Source organism: Notothenia rossii (assembly GCF_949606895.1).
Source record: "Notothenia rossii genome assembly, chromosome: 11".
Taxonomy (NCBI): Eukaryota; Metazoa; Chordata; class Actinopteri; order Perciformes; family Nototheniidae; genus Notothenia; species Notothenia rossii.
The window spans coordinates 39,564,712-39,586,243 of NC_136910.1; the positions used below are offsets into that span (position 1 = coordinate 39,564,712).

Sequence of the window (21,532 nt, forward strand, 5' to 3'; positions counted from 1 at the left end):
AACCTCATGATCTCAGCTAATCTACATTCTCTTTTTCCAATATTTACGTAACGCTAAACAATATCACGTTATTGTTCATTAAATCTTCGAGGATTCTTTTGACCGCTTATTTTACCGTGTGGCTGTTTCTCATCTTTCATTGCCTGTGTCATTTATGAAGTGCGGTTTTCTCATGACTCTGGCATGGGGGATGAATCATTATCCTCACAGACTTAAAGATGAGAGAAGTGTTGACTTCAATCCTTCATCTCTCTGTCCGGGGCGTTTATAGATTAATAAGAAGAATAGGGCAACGTGTGGAAAGACACCTCTAAACCAGCTCTTGTCTTCAGACAATAATAAAACTATTATCTTCCCCTAATGTTTATCCCCCATTAACCTCAAGGAGGAAATATGAACTTGAAGAGTTCATCTCAGTGAGGACTGAACATGCTGTGACTGCACATAGACACCTCTTATTCAACATGTGAGAAATAACGGAAATTAAAATGGAACTTGTTGTTTCAGATGCTTTTGTTTTGCATTCGGTTTTAATTTATATATGACTTCTTTACACAAAAATGTGCAGCGCTTTGATCCATTTCATAAGTGTCTTTACATTTAGAAAGTTATTGGAGGGAAAAATGGCAATAAAACCTAATTTGGTCACATTACATCATTTTGTTTTAGTTTTTTAAGCAATGGAGCTCACAATGGGATACCAGATGTGTTTTCTATCTCAAAGGTGCATGATAAAAAGAACGTTTTAAAAACACATATTTTGGCCATTTTGCTCTAACCTTTGAGAAGACTCCTAACTTCAGTTCATCCCACGCAGGTAAAAATAACTCATTTGCAACATCATATACATATCAGATTAATACATTCATTTATGTCCAATTTACTTTCCAAGTTCAATGTGTATTGGAGATGCTAAAGTAATATTGTTAACTTATAAAAACTAAAACTAAATGAGCAGTTCAAACATAAGACAGGGATCCTTTGGGTGAGTAAGAGGAAGACAAGAAGACAGATGCTGGTTTCTTACCCCATACTTGCACTGGCGTGAGGAGGTTCCGTACTGGAAGCGACACTGCTCGTCTGCATCGTACACCTGCCCAGGGGCCACTGTTGGGTACAGGAAGTCTCGTTTCAGAGGTTCATTGTCCAGACACGTCCCCCGACCTGAGCTGTCAAAAAAACAAACCTACAATAGGATTGTTTCTTACACAAAGAAACCTTTCTACACTTGGCTGATGGCAGAGCTAGAAAATCCAAGATTGAATGATTAAAGCCCCCCCTCCTCCTCGTTTCTTTAAGACCTTGGCTGGTGTTGCTCGACTCATTTTATTTTACCACCAAATTACAATTGTAGGTAGCATGTCTCAAATCTCAAATGACATGTAGTTGATGTTGATATCACACATCAACACCTCCTTATCAAACGGAGTGTTAAAGCACATGCAGAGACATTTTACCACAGGCAAAGAGGACCGAGCTTAAAGAGCAGCCTTCTCTGATTATATGGCTCTGTCCTCCACTATTCATATATTGAATCCACGGCAGAGTCAATAGAATAACAGAGCAGGGAGAGGAAGAGAACAATCTGGAGTGAGCTATGGGTCATATGTCAGGGGCTCGGAGTATGTTTAGTCTGTTTGTCCGATCGAAATGTGTGCGCTCACAAAGAACTTGCAGGGAAAAAACACACTTGGCTGATTTGTATTTTAGTAATTTAAAAATAAATACACACAGTTGTTTCTTTGCATTGTGTGTCTGTTAATCCTGGGATGAGATGCTGAGCTGTGTGTATGCTTTTATCGCCCTATCTTTGAGGTCAGACAATCAAATGTAGTATTAATCTGTTGACCTTTAGCCCACTTGTATGACATTCAAATCATACCAAAGGCAAGTGCCAATAAACAAACAGAGATATGCTTGCTTCTGCCTGAGTCATAGAATACACTCTAGGCTAAATGCTACTACAATATTTACTATAACACTGTGTTCTTTCCAGATGTGGCAGCTGCAAAATTCAGAGGAATGCCTCCCATCCAGCGAAAGTAAAAGTGGGCCTAGTGACAACAATAATGTAGAGCTAGGCGTTATGATTGAATGCAGCTTGGACCCACAATGCAGCAGTGAAGAAGACAGAAACTTAAACATTGAACGGCTGGTCCACACAAAACTGCAAAATCACATATTTGACCACATACCTGCAGTGATATATGGCCGAGCTGATAGATTTGAAAGTATATACTACTTAGTACATTCTCTACACTTCCCAAAAAAATTCTAGCTCAGCTGATTTGTTTAAGTAATAGCTGTTTTTCAATAATTTCCGAACAAATAGACCCTACAAAAATGGTTGGTTTTGTGCAACTGATTCTGAAATAAAAAATGTTTTTATTACACTGAGCACCACGAAGAAACATTCAGTACACCAGCTGTCCTGGGAAGAAGGTCTTAATTTTAGGGGTTTTTATCTTAAAAACTATCAAATTAAATCAATCTGCTTGGCTGAACATACCATTTAAAAATGGCTAGACTGAGCCTTTAATGTAATTTCCAGAGCTAATTAAGAGGACAAATGTTTCCTTCTCTGCTTTACCTCAGGATTTTGTTCCACCAGCTTTTTTTTTTAAGAGATCTTCTACATATTGTTTTTTTTTTTTTATCCCAGTGTAGTAAATATAAAACAGTATTTTAGTAGAATTAATTATTCCTTTTTGACCCTCTTTGTCCTCCAGTATAGAATAATCCCATTTCTTGGCTCTTGTTCCCCGGAAGACCCTCTCATCATGGAGAAAGAGACACAAGTGGGTCTCTGAGGCCCCGACTCCCTGTGCACTAAGGGCAAGCCTCTCTATTTATTGGTTTGGAAAGGGACAAAATAGTCAAAGTTTAAACATAGAAGCTATTATTTGACATGGTCGTAATGGCTTCCTGTCCGGTGGATTCGGCCAAATTCATTATGCTGAGCGGAAATATCCTCTAATAAGCGAGAACATCAGCAATCCCCGAACTCTGACACCGGTCGTTTATGTAGAAATTAGCCATGCTGAGTGTGTCCACCCATCAGCATGATTAAATCAGACTAACCTAACAATTATCACAAGGCACAAGCCACATAAATCTAATATGAAACTTAATAGATCATATGTGGTCTCTGAGAGTTTAATAAACCCAAACAGCCTGTCTTTTAACATTTATAACAAACTGGCGTAAAGACTTAGGAGGATAAACTTTGACTGAACTGTGAGTGCATTCATAAACCACTGCTAAAAGGCCCAAACAAAGCAGCGCATATTGATTTAGCAAGACGGTAAAATCTAGGCCAGCACGACAGCCAAAGTTGTTTACTTGGCTAGGAGAAGCGTGTGTGATATCCAAAACTCTGATGGAGGGAGAGAAAGGGAGGATAATTGGAGTTTACAGACAGAACCCTTTTGTAAGAAACATAAAAGGAAAAGGCAATAAAATACTAAATGAATACAAAAACCTCAAGAAACAGTCTGATACTTATAGTGCTATAAATATAAGCTAAGCAGAGGTTTATTCTGCTGAGAAAACAAGAAATAAAAAACAACTTTGTCTTTTTGTTTGCTCTGGTCATCCTCATATATACTGGAGCCAGCGCTGGACAGAAACCCGGCGCAGCAGCAGAGAAGCGTCTCTTTGTGTCCCGGCTGGAAACTGGCACATGTTACTGTCATCTCTGTCACAAGTGTTGTTCATGAACCCTCCTTTAACAGCTTTCAGCCGGAAACATCATTTGACAACCACAACAGCTATTATCGGCGTCTTGGAAGGCCTCGCTGACTAAACATCAATACACACACACACAAACAGACACACACATCGTAGACTTGCAGCGCATCCAACCATTCCTTCACTACAAGGTTGTTTGCAAGGCTGTTGCGGAAAAATGGAAAAGGGAGGATCTTTTTGTTTTTGAAGCAGCTACGGCTATCTAAAATCCTCCCTGGAAAGCTTAAATAAATAGGCTCTTTGGTGCAATAAAATATGCAATTTCAATCACAGATGCATGCACTTATACCAAGCTGCGAGACTCTGATTCAAGCCTGTTACATTGAAGTGTTCCTTTTAAAGACTTCCAAATAAATACAAATAAAATCCCTGTTTAAAAATCTGACCTCTGCAGTCAGTAGAACTAACTCACTTCTTTAAGAGCAGTTATATCAGCTTGAAATGATTTTTGTCAGCTTGAAGGCACCAAACTGTAAACACATTCAAATTTTATCACCAATTGATTGGCTGTCTAATATCAAGGTAAATAGTGAGAGGACTTTGAAAAGAGGAGGCTTCCTTGACCTAATTCTGTCACGCTTAAAGGATAAAGAAGAATGGCAGCATGTTTCTCCTCTGCTGGAATAATCCTGACCACTTTCTGATTGTTATTCCTACACAATGAAGCTGTTAGCAGTGGACCAGCCTGCCCAGAGCTCCGTTTGGGAGAAGCATCACTCTTCAATCCACAGCGAACAACAGTCCCCAAGTCAAATGTATTAGAGACTGTGTCTGTGAGACCAGGGTGAGTGAGAATGCATATTTTCTGGTTCTGCTGCAACAATTTTCACGAGTCCTACAAAGTTATAAGGGTGCTCAGATTCAGGGAAATTAGAGCAGCTCATTTAGAAACCTCCTCAAAAAGCAGCTTTAACTCAATAGACCAGTGGCAAGCAGGAATCAGTTAATACACTCCTGTCATGTCCAAACATATCTGTTCACTGCCAGACTCTGAAGGCCAGATCCAGATGTTTTGTCTGGCCTTCTATGAAAACATCTCCTTTTTTGTTTTTACCATACCAGGCTGGTATAACTCAGCCAGCAAATCTATTCAGCCAAACATCTCCGATTTGGTTTATTTGTGCACTTAAAGCTTCTTTTTTTCTTTGACCTATCCACAAAACAGCGGAGTAGTGGTTGGAGGCAGCTGGTCTCCGCATCACCACCGAGCACCACATGAGCCCCAACATCACCCGCCTTGTGGTGCGAGGATGCAAGGGGTGGAAGGCACCCGGTTATCACACACAGCCACAAGGAGGTCTGGCAGGAGGCTTGGTGATGAAATGAATGTGAAAAAGTGGGGAAGGCCCTGCTTACAGGACATCCTAGCGGGTCACCACAAGCCGGTGGCAGCGGGTTGCAAAGAGAGGCGGCTGCAAGCGAGCTGGAAAACAGGCATGCTCCTTTTTCTGATACTGCACACACACACAGCACACACAGCGCACACACACAGCACACACAGCGCACACACACACACACACACACACACACACACACACACACACACACACACACACACACACACACACACACACACACACACACACACACACACACACACACACACACACACACACACACACACACACACACACACACACACACACACACACACACACACACACACAGTCCCACAGGGAGCAACCATCATCCACTTACTCGAGAAAGCTGGTGATGTAGTCTTTGCTGCAGGCGGACCAGGAGAAAGGGTTGGTGTTGGCTGTTATATGAGCGGCCATTAGCTTGGCTGTCTCGTGGCCTTTGGTACCGCAGGAATTCCCGATCCCGTCGTGGTTCATCCCAAAACTGAGACGCAGAAAATAAAAAGTGGAATTAGGTTCAGCTGGGTTTTCTGATCATCAGTAACCACGGGTCTAAAAGTGACCCTGTGTTTGGCGGTGAACAGATGGCATGAGGGTGGATAGTTCAGGGTGCTGTTTCTGCATGATGTCTCCCTTAGTGGCCCTGGCTATAAAGATGGAGCTCTGTGGCTCTGAAACAGCTGTGCGGAGGGGAGCCAGAAGTCAAGGGTCAAACCCTGTCTGGAGCTCGGCAGGAATGAAAATGTCTAATCACTACTTTGATGCCTGCATGTCAATCACCGTCTGCAGGTCTGAGCAGGCCGGGAGGGAGTCTCTGCTGAGCTTTAGATCAATCGCTGCACCGGAGAAAGAGAAGAGATCCAAAAACCCAGCTCCTGACCTTGTGGTCTGTTATAAAAGCTGCTCGATAATTTATTTTGCACTGAAAAGAAATCCTTTCAAAAATGTATACAAAAAGAAAATACCTTATCTGTCTGGATATCTTTTGAGGGAAAATCTCTCCTTACAGCAGGATGTCAAAGCTTACTTTTCCTTACAGTCCGGGAGCACAAATCAGGTCTAATGTATATAACAACCCCGACCACATTGCACAGCCTGAACCTGTTTTTCTAAGGCTGGCGTTTATGACATTTTACCCTACTCTGGAAATAAATCAGCCCCGCTGCAGTGTGTTTTTTTTATACATCCTCTAGAAGCAGAGACTATTTTTACAACTGCCCCACAACAGAAGCAGACACGAGACATAATAAAGGAAATCGCCATCTTGCTAAACTCTCTCGAGAGGGATATGTAGACTAATACATCATCATTATTTTGCTTTATATTCAGGAAGAAAGAGCCAGAGGTATGTGGACACTGACATTTGCATGAGGAAATATGTGGAGATACAGTTCAAGACGTCTGCAGGGGGAAGAAAAGGCTACATGCAGGTCTGGAAAACTCAAGTACTAAGTAATGTTTGCTTAAGAGCAATTATTAGAGTGCACACAATCATGATAAAAGGTTTCAAGATGATCTGAACAAATTCCTTATGCAGCAACCAAGTGCAACACTCTCTAAAAATGTGCTGTTTCACTTCATGTCTGTATCACAGGATCTTTAAGAATGACTCTTTTCATCCTGCATGAGACTCAGCACTGCCATTTGCATAAGCGTGTAATATCAGATTTTATATCTGGATCTTAAAAGTATTAAAACTCACTTGTGGCCGATCTCATGCGCAATTGTGAAAGCAGAACCAAGGCCGATGTCTTCATTGATGCTGCAACTCCTCTCGGGCTCGCACATTCCAGCCACTGAGGCCAAGCCTGGACGGACACACACACACACACACACACACACACACACACACACACACACACACACACACACACACACACACACACACACACACACACACACACACACACACACACACACACACACACACACACACACACACACACACACACACACACACACACACACACACACACACACACACACACACACACACACACACACACACACACACACACACACACACACACACACACACACACACACACACACACACACACACACACACACACACACACACACACACACACACACACACACACACACACACACACACACAAGGTCAAGACAAAGCATAAGCATTCTTAGGAGTCACGGTCATAAAAATGGGATTCCACACGTACGATCTCCTGTGCACCGGTGGGAGTTGAGTTTAGCATCACTGGCTAGACCTTCTTTTTTTTTGTATTCCTTGCAAACTACAGCAACTGCTGGAAAATGTCTAGACAAGGGTTAGATTTATACATTCATGTAACAAGGGATCGGCTAAAGCGAGCCAAGGAAGGGAATATAAGGACCCCTTCACCAACACCGTGCCCCACCAGAAACCTGTCAGAAAATATAGATGTTTTCCTCATTTCTAAACCGGAGTTGGAGAACGAGAGAGAGGGGAAAGAGAAAGGGAGAGGAGGAGAGGGTGTTTAGAGTTGAAACTGCTCCACAATCCAGGTGTCGCAAGTCCTTTTTTCCTAAAGCCTGACAGGTCAGATAGGGAGACAGGAGGCCATTCTTCACAGATTACATCTACAGGTGACTGGAGAGTGGATCATATGACAGCGCAAAGCAGTTGTGTGTGTGAGTATTTTTGTGGGGGATGCAGATATTGTGAGGGAAGGACTGACCATTTTAATTAAGTGGTTTTCAAATGTTTTTGAGATGAAGTTGAAGTTAAGAGGGGGCACTATAACAATTCTTTACATAAGTTAGAAAACGTGCTTATTGGTAGTTTTTTCTTACCTAATAGGCCGTTTTAGTGTTCTTTGCTCAGGAGTCAAGATATTCTAAAATCGGCGTCATTTCCCGATACAGTGGAGGTAAATGGGATTTCTATTTTGATGCTCAAATCTCATAAAACACAGAAATACAACATTTACAAACAACTTTTCTTTCTGAATAGTGTCTCTGATAAACTGGATAATCCCTACATTTTACTAGTCACGTTTATCTATCCACTACTACAGTATCTAGACTCAGGTTTTTATTTATTTATAAAAATGCATAAAACCAAGTGGATGGAAAAGCATTTACTGTGCACTCCTCCCTGTTTATGATGAGACCGATATCTCTTATCCTAGACAAATTCACCTAAAACTGAAATGCTCAATCCAACAAGGGCTAAGTGACCGTTTAAATTCATACGAAGCTCTGAATTTAGTTTTCCATGCACAGACAGGAAAGACTCTGCAGTCTAAGTGTGATGCTGATAGATGGGACACACCTGCATTCGCACTTGAGAGTAACCTGCGTAAATCATGTTTTGGTGGTCAGCGCTGCTTCAGATTTTCCGGTATAGTTTGCACGAACTCCCTGCCTCTCTGCTAAAAGTGGCATGGCTTTTGTATCCTCTTTACTAAGAGGCTAAACAAGAATAGACTCGCAAATCAGGAGGCCACTGAAACCATTACTGCAGGGAAAGAGGGAGCCTCAAGGTGAAGAAAGGAGGCGAGGGAGGGAAGGAAGGAGGGTGGCTACTCTACGATTAGTTTAAGAATGTTTGTGTGAGAGAGAGTAGTGTGTGTGTGTGTGTGTGTGTGTGTGTGTGTGTGTGTGTGTGTGTGTGTGTGTGTGTGTGTGTGTGTGTGTGTGTGTGTGTGTGTGTGTGTGTGTGTGTGTGTGTGTCGAGGGGTGAGCCAAACACACACACCCTGCATTGTAAGTTGTTTTCTTAACACCGGGGTGGACTCTGCATTATCTTTAGGCCCGTGATTACACGGCGACCCTAAAGGCCAGCGATCTGACCTGGGAGCATGATCCCAAAGAGGAGAGGAGGTGGGGAGGAGGAGGAGGAGGTTAGGGGAGGGGGGGTTTAGACAACGAGGAAGCCAAGCAGATGCCAGTGCAATTAAAGCGACCGGGGAATGTGACGAATGCGGTCAATCTGTCAAACCACCCCTGAGGTCACAATATTACCTCCAAGATATACTGTGGTGCCTGCGGGGCCTTAGCAAAGATAAGATGGTGAGAGAAGCTGGGTGAAGGGGTTGGAGGGGATAGAGAGGTGGAGGAGGGAGGGGGGGGGAGTTTCTGTCACTGCTTGCTGTCCTTTTTCCCACCCCCAATACCATCACAACCAGCATATCGCATTTTATCTCCCTCCTGCATACTCTAACACTCCCCATAATTGTCCTTTTCCCCTTCCATTTTCCTTTCAACTCCTCCTCTACTTCTCCATCTCCTCCTTCTGTCACTACTCTCCTCTTTATCCCTCCTCCCCCACCTCGAGTCTCCCTCCTCGGTTTCCCAACACATACCTTCTCCTTTCTCCCTCAACCCCCAGTGGAGGAGCTATAATAACACAAGTGAAAACATCCTTCTCATTATGTCTCACAGGAGCCGTCTGGTGTTCTTCTAAAGGAGACTGCGAAGGTTGTTAAATAAGGTTTGTCTGAGGACACGTTGAAGGCTGAACGTGAAAACGAAAACCTCTCTGGGGGGAAAGGAGAAGATTGAAGTCCTAATCCAGAGAATCATAGAGTCAACATCAGCTAAGATTACCAATTTGGCAAGAAAACCCATGTTGATATACATTAATGTTACTCTGCCTTAGTCCACTCACCTAGGGTTCCGCAGGGTTTGTTCTTGTACGTGCAGATGTCATACCTAAAGGCGGGTGAAAAAAAGAAAAAGAACACAAACGATTAAATTAACTCTATACTTTTTTCAACATATACAGTATTTTCTTCCACTGGCTCTTTGCCATCCCATTCTTTCAATGTGTAATCACAGTCTGGCGAGATATAATCTCAACCTTTAGCATAACAATAGCATATAATGAAGTTGTGACAGGTTCAGTTGTAGAAAACACCTGGTTCACTGCTCCATCTATAGCATTTAGCCTTCAGGGAAATGTCACTTAGCTAACACACAGTGCTCAGACGTGAATGAGAACAAAGTGAAAGGCTTTGCTCATGCTGTGTCCCCGCTGTTAACCCCTGTAACTCACATACAGGTAATCCAATAGAGGCCAGAACACTCTGAGCCACATCATACATTTCAAATGAAATATCCAATCATTCCTAAAGCTTTTAATCTATTAAAACCAAGGGCACAGAAAATGTAATTTCATTCTCCTTCCCCTCACTCCCCGTAAACTCCTTTTTCTCTCCCCCTTCTCCCCATCTCTCTCTCTTCCCCCCTCCCCAGTGGAGCAGCTCCAAACCAAAGAAGTACAATCGTGACCTGGTTTAGGACATCTATTTGTTTTGATTTATTTCCCTAATTTCCCTCTGTGTTTTGTTTTGAAAGCGACAGGCCACATTCCAAACAAGGCAGCCTCAAAATGCTTTCTGACGCAGAAACTGACAAAAGCAACATTGCTACGAAGGTCACTTTAAAAACTGTGAAATATCTCAATGAAAGGGGTTTTGTGTGTCCTGCTGGTGAACCTCTGCAGAAGAGGTGATCAGAGATCACGAGGAGGTAGTAGTAGTGGAATTTTCTGACACATAGCTGCAGGGACAATGTTTGCTTCCTGTGAGCCTGGTTATAACAACAGACAATGAAAGTCTAAATCCCTATCATAATAATATTATCCCATTATCCGACCAATACTTCAAAAACAAAATATATTGAGTTTACAATGACATAAAACAGAAGCCTTACAAAAGAGAAGCTTGAGCAGGTGGAATATTTACTTTAAAAATATCAAGAAATAGGCTAATCATAATAATCCAAAAGTATAAAAGTATAAATTAAATAAACGTTGTGAGCACTGCAAGCATCTACCATCTTAAAAATAATACTGTACCATTTTTAGGTGCATTCCACCTTTGTACGGAATGTGGGACTGCTCCTCCAGACATGGTGGTTAATGAGGGCTTCCTGGTGTCTACCATCAGCTATTTATAATATTTATAATCTCCAATGTTAGCATCTCTGAGCTCAGCTGTTGCCTCCTCCCCACAGCTTTTTATTTCATTATCTCTATCCTCATTTTGCTCTCTTTTACCAGTATTTCATCATACAGAAATAGCCCTGCAATGCACGTATGAAGCTTATATGAAGCTATATTAGCTTAAGCAATATTAGCTTACAAACTGACAACATTCCACCTATATAGAATAAGCTAAACTAAATGTCCCCCCTTATTTTAAGCTGCTGTTTTGAGGGTTTTATATATTCAAACACATGTAGTCTACTATGCGTTCACTAAAACATAATAAATTATAACATAAACCGAGTCTTGGTAATATAGTTTTAGTAGTTGCGATGCTAGCAACTAAATGCTAATGTAAGCATGCTAATTATACAGCATTTTAGCTCAAACTTGTTAATTAGCGCTAAACACAGAGTATGGCTGAGACTAAATATAGTCGTGTCTCTCCTTCATCGGTTTTCCAGCAGTAGCAGGGGGGCTGTTTGAGGCAAACCAACTCTGATAAAACGTTACCTTTTCAGCACCAAACGACAGAAAATGTTATCCACAGTGCAACACTTAGTAAGCTTGTTGTTTGAGACCAAAACAGAGATCAAATAAAAGTATTATTGAATTTACATGTTTCAGGTTTCCAGAAACATACCTCTTCTGTGATGATAATGTTGCCTTCTAGATATTAAAGTAGTAATTTACTAGCTTGTAATGTGGGTATACAAACTTTAAAGGGCTTGTTTCGTAATTTGTTCGACTATCACATGCCCAAAATTGCATCATGCAACTTAAACTACTAACTTGCAGAATATGTGATTGATATGTCTAATTCTGCAGGTCTATACTGCTGCTGGTTTTCTTTATTTCATCATGGGTGGCGCAGTTTGGGATGTTTATTATGTAGTTCAACCTTGTTAAACATAAATGGATAAGTTTGTAGGTTTATGAGTTACAGACCGGTTTAATGAGATGTTTGGTATCTTGAAAGAGTGATACACATGTATCACCTCTCAAAGAGATAAACATCGTGAATCTACTACACAGCCTTTGGTGTAAGTGCTAAGTGAAGCTAAAAAACACCAATAAAAATGGAGCAAAAGGAGCTGGAGAACCTCAACTGACAGACAAACAAGCAAAAGCACACTAATGATAGAACGGCTGTTTTGTACAAAGCCAAGAGAGTCAATAACCTTGGCGTAAGCCCATGTCAATCACAAAATGCCCTCTTTAGACAAACCTGTGTATGTGGGGGGTAGATATATATATATATATATTTGAGTTGCTAGGTAATGTGGCCAAACAGTTCAAGCCTATTCCAGGTAATGACAGAGTTTTGCTGTTTTATGGCAACACCCACAACGTAAATTGCAGTATGACAGGTACAGTTATTCTGTAACAGCTCATAGTTTTCAGGACTTTATTCCAGTAAGCGTTAACACTTACAGGTAACATTTTTGCACAAGAACTGGACATTGGGAGGGTTTAGTACTGAAACTGCTGGCCACCTCTCTTATTAAACACAAACACATAATCTGGCTGGTGACTCCACAACTTTAAAAGCACAGAAAGTAACCTGCAACCTATTTGCTCAAATGAGGAACTAAGTGCTACTTACTCTGAAAGTAACCACTCTTTAAAGTACACAAATCCGTGCTGGATCATTATACTGGCGTGAGAGCTTAATTTTAGTCCGAGATCTGAGCCTACACTTACCGAGTGATTAGGACTGCGTTGTCATGGTGGGCCATCCCGTTTTCAGGAATGCTGTTGCCGTCGCTGTGATGGGACAGGATGGACTTTTGCCACTTACAGAAACTGTCCAGAGACTTGTCAGCATGGTGGTTAATCTCCAGGTTAGGCTGCAAAAGAAAACACAACACACATGCAGTACATTGCAACATGATTCTGTAGCACAAAAGAAAAACATACTATAGACCACAATTTGTTTCCACATTTCATATTTAAGTATCTTATTGTAACGTAAGGTATCGTATTTGTATGTATAGTAACAATTTGTATTGTGTCATATCATTTTGTTGTGTTCTTCATCAAATTGCATTATGTGGTTTTGTATCCTGTCACTTCATCTCATGCCATCTTGGCTTATATAATGCTGTAATGTGTTGCGTCCTGTCTGATCATATTGTGTAGGATAAACACTTTAAAGCAGGAGACACAAAAAGACTATCAAGGGAAGAAGATGTAGAGAAAGTTGTGGTAATGTAATGGGTCAACTGTAGTAAACTGCTGCTTTGCCAGCTGTGCTAATTTTAGCTGATTGATTACAGAACAAGACTGAAATACTCAATTTCACCTTAAAGTCATTGTTTTGCAATTGGATTTTTTATATAAAGTAGAATATCCTTCTAATGGGCAAAACGTGCAGCTCCACTTTACATTAAAACTTGTTTTTTGGGACATGATGCTACGTACAGAGCCGCTATGAACCCATTGGAAAAAAAACAGATGCCAGGAAGGCACTCCCATCACATATGCGAGCACATGTACATTGCATGTAAGAATCCTAAATCGAGACTCCCTGAGGGAATATGTCTGAGCACATCTTTCATCTGAAGTGGTGGCCATATGGTGAATAGTCTCCCCTTCAAACACATAAAATACTGCAGCTCACTCACGCTAAGCATATCAGTTGTACACTCACTACAGGTGAAGGTACAGAGGATATCAAAAGAAGCCTCACGGTAATGTTAACCGCGATAATACTGCATGGATGATTCAAGGTAAATGGAATTAATGAGAAAAACAGTAAAGGCATGAGACAGGCTTTGAGTTTTTTCTTACCTGATCTTCAGTCAGAACAATCAAGCGGGTCACAATAATGTTCACAACATTTCCTAGACTGGCATCACGGTAAAGTTTGGCAACCTGACCTCCAGAAAAGAAGAAAAGACACAAAGTCAGACAATTGTGTCCATATGACACAACATCTAACTTTATCAACCACCAGGCACCGTATCACATTACTATAGACATCTAGAGTGGTGGAGGAAGTATTCAGATCCTTTTCTTCAGTAAAAGTTTGAAAAGTATAAAAATACTCAACTACAGGTAAAGGCCCCTAACTCAAAACCTTTCATAGGAAAAATGATGTTACAGAAAAATGTACTTACACTATCAAAAGTAAAAGTTCTTATTGTGCAGTAAAATGTTTTCTGCCAGTGTTTTATTATATATGATGTGTTTGGATAGATATTAATTCTGCAATATGTGTTATTATGTGTTGTTGCATGTTTTTGTTGCATTGTACAGGCTGTCCGATTTTAACTCCTAAGAAAGGAAGAATATAAAGAAATGTAATCTGAAAAGCAACTAAAGCTGTCAGATAAAAGTGGAGGGATTAGTCAGCTCAATGTTGTTCTTAAGTAAAGTCCATATCCAGTTTCACTCAACATTCCACCAATGGTAAATCTATACTGGTAACAATGGAGGAAATGTTTGATCAAAAACAAAATGACCAAAAAGTAGGATCAAACTTACAATATTCATTACGGACAAGATGTAGTGCTCAATGTCTTTGCGTCCGTGGTAACCGACCATCATTTTATCGGCAACCACAAGCGTCTCCACGAAGCGCTCTGAGCTGACGGAGCGCCTCTGTCGGTGGCTGCTGTTCGACTGCTCGCTGTCGTTTTGGGGTGCGGGGGACGAGTGGACAGGGGAGGGTGTGCTGAACTGGCAAGGTGCACTGCTTTTACTGAGGTCTGGGGATAACATGTCGACAAAGACAGGTTTTAGAGCATTATGAACATCAAAAAGTTATAATGCATTATCTGAGCGAGAGCTGTTTTGTGTATGCTGGATGCACATAGGGAATCTACCCCTTTGAACCTAGCAGCTAAAGCCTTTGCTTTATGACCCAGATGCTCTGGGAAAAAGCTATAAGATAGTACATGTTAGGGCATGCTAGCTTCCTGTCGATGACAGCCTTTACTGTTTCTTATAAGACCGTGGCCCAGATACCTATATCCACCTGGTTCTTCTTCCAATTCATCATATCTCAGCAGATACAGAATTTTCTGGAGTTGTTTGAATCTGAACATGATTATTGGTTCTTTAAATAGGATTTTTGCTTCTATAAAAGTCAGGGCCAAGGACTCTTTAAATTAAGCACTGAAGGGTCTTTTTATGAATACTGGAATGAGGCTTTCACCTACAGGTTGAAAGGTTTCCAGGCCAGGAGCAACTTTAGCACACAAGAGGCCTGGTCATGTCTACCAGAACCTGGGCCTAGCACCAAACCAGCACTTCCTCTAACCTGCTATGTATAGTTATTCCTTTACGTCAGTTCCACCCACACACAGCCCAAACCCAGATGGAGGTTCACCAACCTGAAATGCCACAGCTGAAATCCTGGCTATGCTCTTGTGGTGAGGGAATGGCAGACATTTTATAAATAACATGTTGCTGTGCTTCTTCCAGGTTCCATTCACCGGAGGTGGCGGAGGATATGTTCTTTAATGGCTCTATCAAATACTGTTCCTCCTCTGTTGTTATAACACCATGCTTGTTTGGGGGAAAGAACAGTGAAAGAAACAGGTTACAAACACAAGCAAAACACTGTTGAAAGAAAAATGCAGGTAAAATCTATTTACATTTTTTGTATTTTTAGCTTTTTGAATGCTTTCATTCTATTATACATGCACTCCTATTTTAAAACAGGGAAAATAGTTTACACCGTGTTCTCTGACAAAACGCGATGAACATTTTAGAGGCGATACAATTGGAATTGCAAGTCATTAGAAAGGCGCCATTAGATTCAGGTCACCCTTTTTTGAGAAAATCAAAATTGGTGATTTGGAATTTCAATTTGAGTGAAAACTTCACACTCTTCCAGGTTTTCATCACATTATATACAAAAATTGTCAAATTTGTGTATATAATGTGATTCCATACAATTCCCTTTTTCTCTGAACACATAGTCCACAGATTTGAAATGTATTCTGTGGCTCTAAAGGACAATTTCTTACATTTGAAAACATTTAGGGTGAAATATTGGCATAAATTGAATAAAATAATTGTAAATATGATGTCATTAGTGTATTAAAACCTGAGTAGGAATTTTGTTAACTTAAAGTGAGCCTTTCATATCTACTGTACATAGTCATCTTCCATGAAGTTGCTATTTTGCACCGCCATGTTTCTACAATAGGCCAGAACGGACAAACTGGTTCTGGCTCTAACAAAGGCATTTCATGTTTTTAGGTTGCCTGAAAGTCATAGAACTTCCCCAACTCTCTTTAGAGGAAAGGGTGAGCAGAAAGATATTCATTTGTTAAAAGCTGAAACCTCACTTCTAGGTGCCTCTCATATACACTGGACCTTTAATAGCTTTTGAGTAAATAGCATATTCCCACATGTGTTCTCCTCCTCTTCATGGGGTCACGTTTAAGCACATACCACACATAAGTAACAAGACTGCAGTTACATTTAAGAACCCCTCACGATTAATTACATTAAGACCAACATTGGAAAAAAGGTTTATCACGTCCTTCAAAGTGGGTTTGTAGAAAACACCAACTTGGCTTTGTAAAACTTACAATGAGAGCAATTAACCACACATCACATCAGCACACAGAAACACATTCGATTTAGGGTTTTAACAGTGTGTGATGTCAAGATCTCTAACTATCCAGGCAGCTGATTACATTAGAGTGCAGACACAGTTTTGTCCATTTTTGGTGCCTTTAGAGAAAACACTAATTCGATTTATGATACGCTGTGTAGTTGTTGACAACACATTTGGCTAAATGTATTCTGCACATGATTACATTTGCCAAAAAGAAGCCGGGCCAGTTTTTCCTTTATTAGAGTTATTCTGAACCAAGGGGGGATAACAGCTTTTAAAACGCTTCCAATTTCATGATTAGTTAAGAGCAGCTGTCAATCACACAGTGAGGACTAAAAGCTCAGACAGGATAATTATATGTTGTTAGAGCTGCTCAGTTTTGTTGTTGACCAGAGCACATGGAGTCATATCAGGACACATTTTTGAACAGATCGCTAAAAGCGTCAGCTTAAGAAACGTGATCTCCCAACTGCTGGCTTTTAAAATATGAGGATAAAAGGTGGTATTTAAAGAACAAGTACAAAAGAAAAGCCCTGATGCTTATCACTAACAGATCACTAGGACGTTTTCCCTCCATGAGCATCACCTCGCTCCAAGCTGCCTGCAGACTCAGTGTGCCAAGTGGAAGCCAGCCAAGTTTCTGTTAAGCAAACTACAATTGGTCTAATCCTTTGGCACTGCGTCTGAAAGATTGGCTGACATGAGAGCAGCAGAGGCTAGGTATATATTATCTGACATTAGTGACAGGGGTTTGTTTGAGGTGAGTGGTGTGAACTCTGTCACTTGGGATAATAAAATAAAGTTTGTACTCACCAGGCCCTTGCAGTTGCTGAGAGCCACTCTGGTCGTGCTGTGCTGATTTTGCAAGAATCCCACATAGTGACAGTTATCTACCATGTTATGACGCCACTCCATCCCTCCTTTGCCCCAATACTCCACTGTGAAATGTTTTGACACCAGTTGGGGGTTGAGTGTCAGGTTTAAGTGAAAGTGCTTTCCGTAGGCGGACAGTCTGTAGAAGAGCCGGGACTCTGGGGGGTCCGGGTCCAACGCAGGCATCTGTCCCATTATGGGGTCCACCGCCCCCCGTCTCCGTCTCCCCGGCCGGTGGTGCTTCACAGTGTAGCTCAGGAACTCTCCGCCCTCATCCACCCGCACCGGGACAGTCAACTGGTAGTGCTGCAGGTAGGACAGGAACTCCTCTTTTTACAGGAGAGAGAACAGAAAAAGCCATGAGATAATCTGAATCAGGATCGGGTTTATTGCCAGGTACGTTGCTTTGGTGTATGATGGTTCACAGTACGAAAAAAACATGGTGTGCATTTGATGTAATGCATAATGTTTGTGGAGTGGGTTAGTGTCAGTGTCAGTATTAATGAGGCCGGTAGAAGAAGAGAAGAATTAACATACAATTGCAGATTTATCACCCTCCTCTCCACCTGTCTACATCATACCTTGAGAGTTATGTGACAGTCTGTTGATGCTTTGAAATTCAGAAGCAGCCATCACCACCAGGCTCAGTGTCCAAGTCAGCGTCTTCCACAAAATTTCCATAATTCAGGGGAAGATGTGACATGGGGTGGAGGGTAGAGGGTGCTACAAACGAGTTAAAAAGACCTGATGGGTCCGATGCCACACCATAACAAGTCCATGGTTTGTCTCCTTCACTTGAATGTTCTTGTCGTGCTCGCAGGCTCGTCCAGGTCTCAGATTTCTCCTGAAGGCGAGCACTTCCACATCTCTCTGGCCTCAAGATTCATGTCAGCAGCTTGTAGAACACACAGTAATCCATCAGACACAGTCACTCTCAGGTGTAACTCCAAACAGGAAGCTCTATATTGGAAACTTGTCTTGACCGATCCATCTGCATTCCTGTGAAGGAAATCAATCAGAGGTTAAAACCCCATTATCTCCTGGAATTATCGATTAATCAGGTTGTTGTTTCTCCTACAGCCGTCATGATGAGTCGATTCATCAATTCATCTCCTGACAGAAAATGAGTCAACAATGTTTCTAATAATTGATTTATCGTTTCAGTGTTTTACAGGGCAAAGCACTTGCTTTCCATTTCCACAAATGTAAAGATATGCTGCTTGTTCCTTTTTTAAATTGAACATCCTTAGATTTTGCACTATTTGCCACTCGGGTCAAGCTTTTCACCATCATTTCTATACGTTTTAAAAACCTAATTGATTCATCTGAAGATAAGATGAAATTTTGTACAAATGTTACAAAATGTCAATTCAGATTTGCCAGATCTTCCCAAATCTTTGTCCAAAAATCTGTTACATTTCAAAATATGTTCATATGAATCTGGAAGAAGCTTTTTTCCCCAAGGATTTTAGCTTGAATATGACTAATTGATTAATGAACTAATAATTGTCTCAAGAAAAATCTTATAATTAAAGTTTATAGTTTATTTAAGTTGGTTTCATGACTCACCAAGACTAATTGACCATTTGAAGAACACATTGCCATAAACACCACTTATTTCAGCACCATGATCTGTGCCTTTTTCCTGCATATTCATGTGGATGTATAGGTTAATGACTAATAGCCTTAAAACAAGTACACAGTGAAGTGTTCTAGCCACATTAAAACCGATGCACGCATCTTAAAACATTGTCAACGGTGCCGACTAGTCGACATGACATGATATCATTTGTGCAGATTGTGCTTTTACTCACTGACGTGCTTCACGGCAACATGTGCAAACTAAGACTACTATAAACACACGTCAGCGGGTTCAGGTGAGAGAAGTGACTCCAGACACGGATGACAAGCCTCTAGAGATCCGGGGTTTCTGTGTGGACCTCTCCAGGCTGCAGCCCTCCAGACAGACAGCGCTACTTTCTTGGCCACCCTGACCCAGACAGTTGGCAGCGGGCCCGCATGCATACACCGGGACCTCAAACACAACCCTCCAGAAGCGTCTGCAAATCAAAATAAACCACCTGACATCGCTTTGAAACGTCTTGGTGTTGTTGCAAAAGGCTTCAAAAGCTACTTATTGCAGATGTGGACCTGAAACGCTACAATACTTACATGTAGATCCAGTGCGTAAATGTTTCCTGAAGTGCAAATTGTACACGCAAAAAACTCAGTGAACTCGCAGTGCCAAGTTAAGCAGTGCAGCTGTCTAAATGCTGCTTTGTAAACACAGTCTGCTTCCCTGAGAGGATTTAAATGCTCACACGAATCTGCTCCGACAAAACTAACCGGGCAGTTACTCAACAGACAGGGGAGTGTTAACAAATAGTTACCATGCTCATCTTCATTGTCAGCTCCGGTCCAACTGTGCAGGCAGAGCTCAGGACAAAAGGCTTCTGCAGCTCTGAAGTTCCGCTCACAAACCTCTGTTGATCTCCTCTTTTCATCTCCCTGTGGGCTCTACCATCCTCTAAAACTCTAGTGTGAGTTTCCCCTTCACACCGTATCTCAGGACAGACACTGTCCCCAAAAAAGAGAGCAGTTATATCAAAGTCTTGGATTTCCTCCAGCAGAAGGGTCTATTTGCAGCCTATCGTCTTTATAATCTAGACTTTGTGTACTTGGTGGTGGCTCAGAGTGGCTTAAAAAGTGAGATGAGGTTGCAGAGGGTGTCCTGCCACCTCAGAGACCGCCACAGCACACTGGATTTAAGAAAAGTGCATGCAAACACCAGCAAAAAGTTGCCTTGGAGCTGCTCCTCCTTACTACATTGCAAGAGACCGGCTCCCAGTCCGGACTGCAGCTTCAAATTGGCAGCTTTTTCAGGAGGGGTGACGTCACTGCAGATGTGCCTCTTCCATCAGCTGTGCGCATGTCTATCAGTGCTGCCCTGAAATAACACGAACTCACATAAAACCTCTACTCTGTGAAGAATATAGACCTAATAAAGAAAGTGGAGGGGTAAAACCTTTTTTTACAGTAGTAAAACTAGAAATACCAAATATATAAGTAATGGCAGTTTATTATAACATTAATATAATGTATTTCAAGTATTACTTTTGCAAAAGTACATAAGCAGCAAAGTTGAAAGTAAAGTTTTGCATTTACTCAATAATGTAATGTTTGTACTGCATTGTAATTCGTTGGCATTTCCATTTCCTGCTACTTTATACATCTAAGTGATGTACATTTTTACATTTTACAACAGTAATTTTCTACTCAAACATTGATGCATAAGTAGGAAAACATTTGTATATCCATACTGTATATATTAAGACTTCAACCAAATGCATTTTTTATTCGAAAAACTATGTACTTTTAGGGTTTTGATTGCAGGACTTTACATAGTATTTTAAAATGTGCATTTTTTTGGAACAACTAAACAATCTTAGAATTCTGTCAGTACTAAATAATTATAATATTGTAGGAGAGTTCCTTTTAACCAAATGTTATATTATAATGCATTAGATTTAATATATTTTTATATTTATATTTAAGGTGTGGTTTCTAAAACATTAACCTGAAAAGTAAATATAAATGTAGTGGTGTAAAAAGTAGAATATTCGATTCCGATATGTAGTGGAATACAAGTATAGAGAGGGAAGTATAAACATGAGTTAATCCATTTACTGCAGGTATAAATCTGTACGGAAGATGGTGATATCATGCAATAGATGATCACCCAGCAACCATTAATATCAACAAGGAACAATATCAAAAACAGAGGTTACATAATCTGACAATAGTTTGGCAGCAACCTTGAATTTAACTAATGAAAAAGGCTGTCAGGCTAGAAAAATACAATAAACTTGTGTAATTGTATTAGTTTAACCCGGTATAATCCTGAAATAAATCAAAGACATAAATATTTCCAGGCTCTATAGAACAAATAAGCATTCAGGATTGTCATTTTGATGTCAATTGTAAATCTGCTGAAGGTATATTCAGGGTCTTCAGTGCAGTGCAGGCTAATGGCAG

At 40.9% G+C, this 21,532-nt stretch overlaps 1 protein-coding gene across 3 annotated transcripts in view; it reads right to left on the minus strand.

The window, feature by feature from the left end:
* Window positions 1–20,318, minus strand: part of adamts6 (ADAM metallopeptidase with thrombospondin type 1 motif, 6) — a 57,814-nt gene extending 37,496 nt beyond the window's left edge. For 2 of the 3 annotated variants that reach the window (XM_079656944.1, XM_079656942.1), the window contains exons 1-11: window positions 19,888–20,318; window positions 18,079–18,496; window positions 17,438–17,826; window positions 15,387–15,561; window positions 14,536–14,759; window positions 13,840–13,923; window positions 12,751–12,896; window positions 9,727–9,770; window positions 6,814–6,919; window positions 5,449–5,595; window positions 1,028–1,169 (exon numbers count right to left, since the gene is read on the minus strand). In XM_079656944.1, coding sequence (XP_079513070.1) covers window positions 1,028–1,169; window positions 5,449–5,595; window positions 6,814–6,919; window positions 9,727–9,770; window positions 12,751–12,896; window positions 13,840–13,923; window positions 14,536–14,759; window positions 15,387–15,561; window positions 17,438–17,826; window positions 18,079–18,178 — 1,557 coding nt within the window. In that variant the 5' untranslated portion in view covers window positions 18,179–18,496; window positions 19,888–20,318. Of the gene's footprint in view, window positions 1–1,027; window positions 1,170–5,448; window positions 5,596–6,813; window positions 6,920–9,726; window positions 9,771–12,750; window positions 12,897–13,839; window positions 13,924–14,535; window positions 14,760–15,386; window positions 15,562–17,437; window positions 17,827–18,078; window positions 18,844–19,887 lie in introns of those variants that run through there. The other variant, XM_079656943.1, reaches the window with a different exon arrangement.
* Window positions 20,319–21,532: the final 1,214 nt, after the last annotated feature.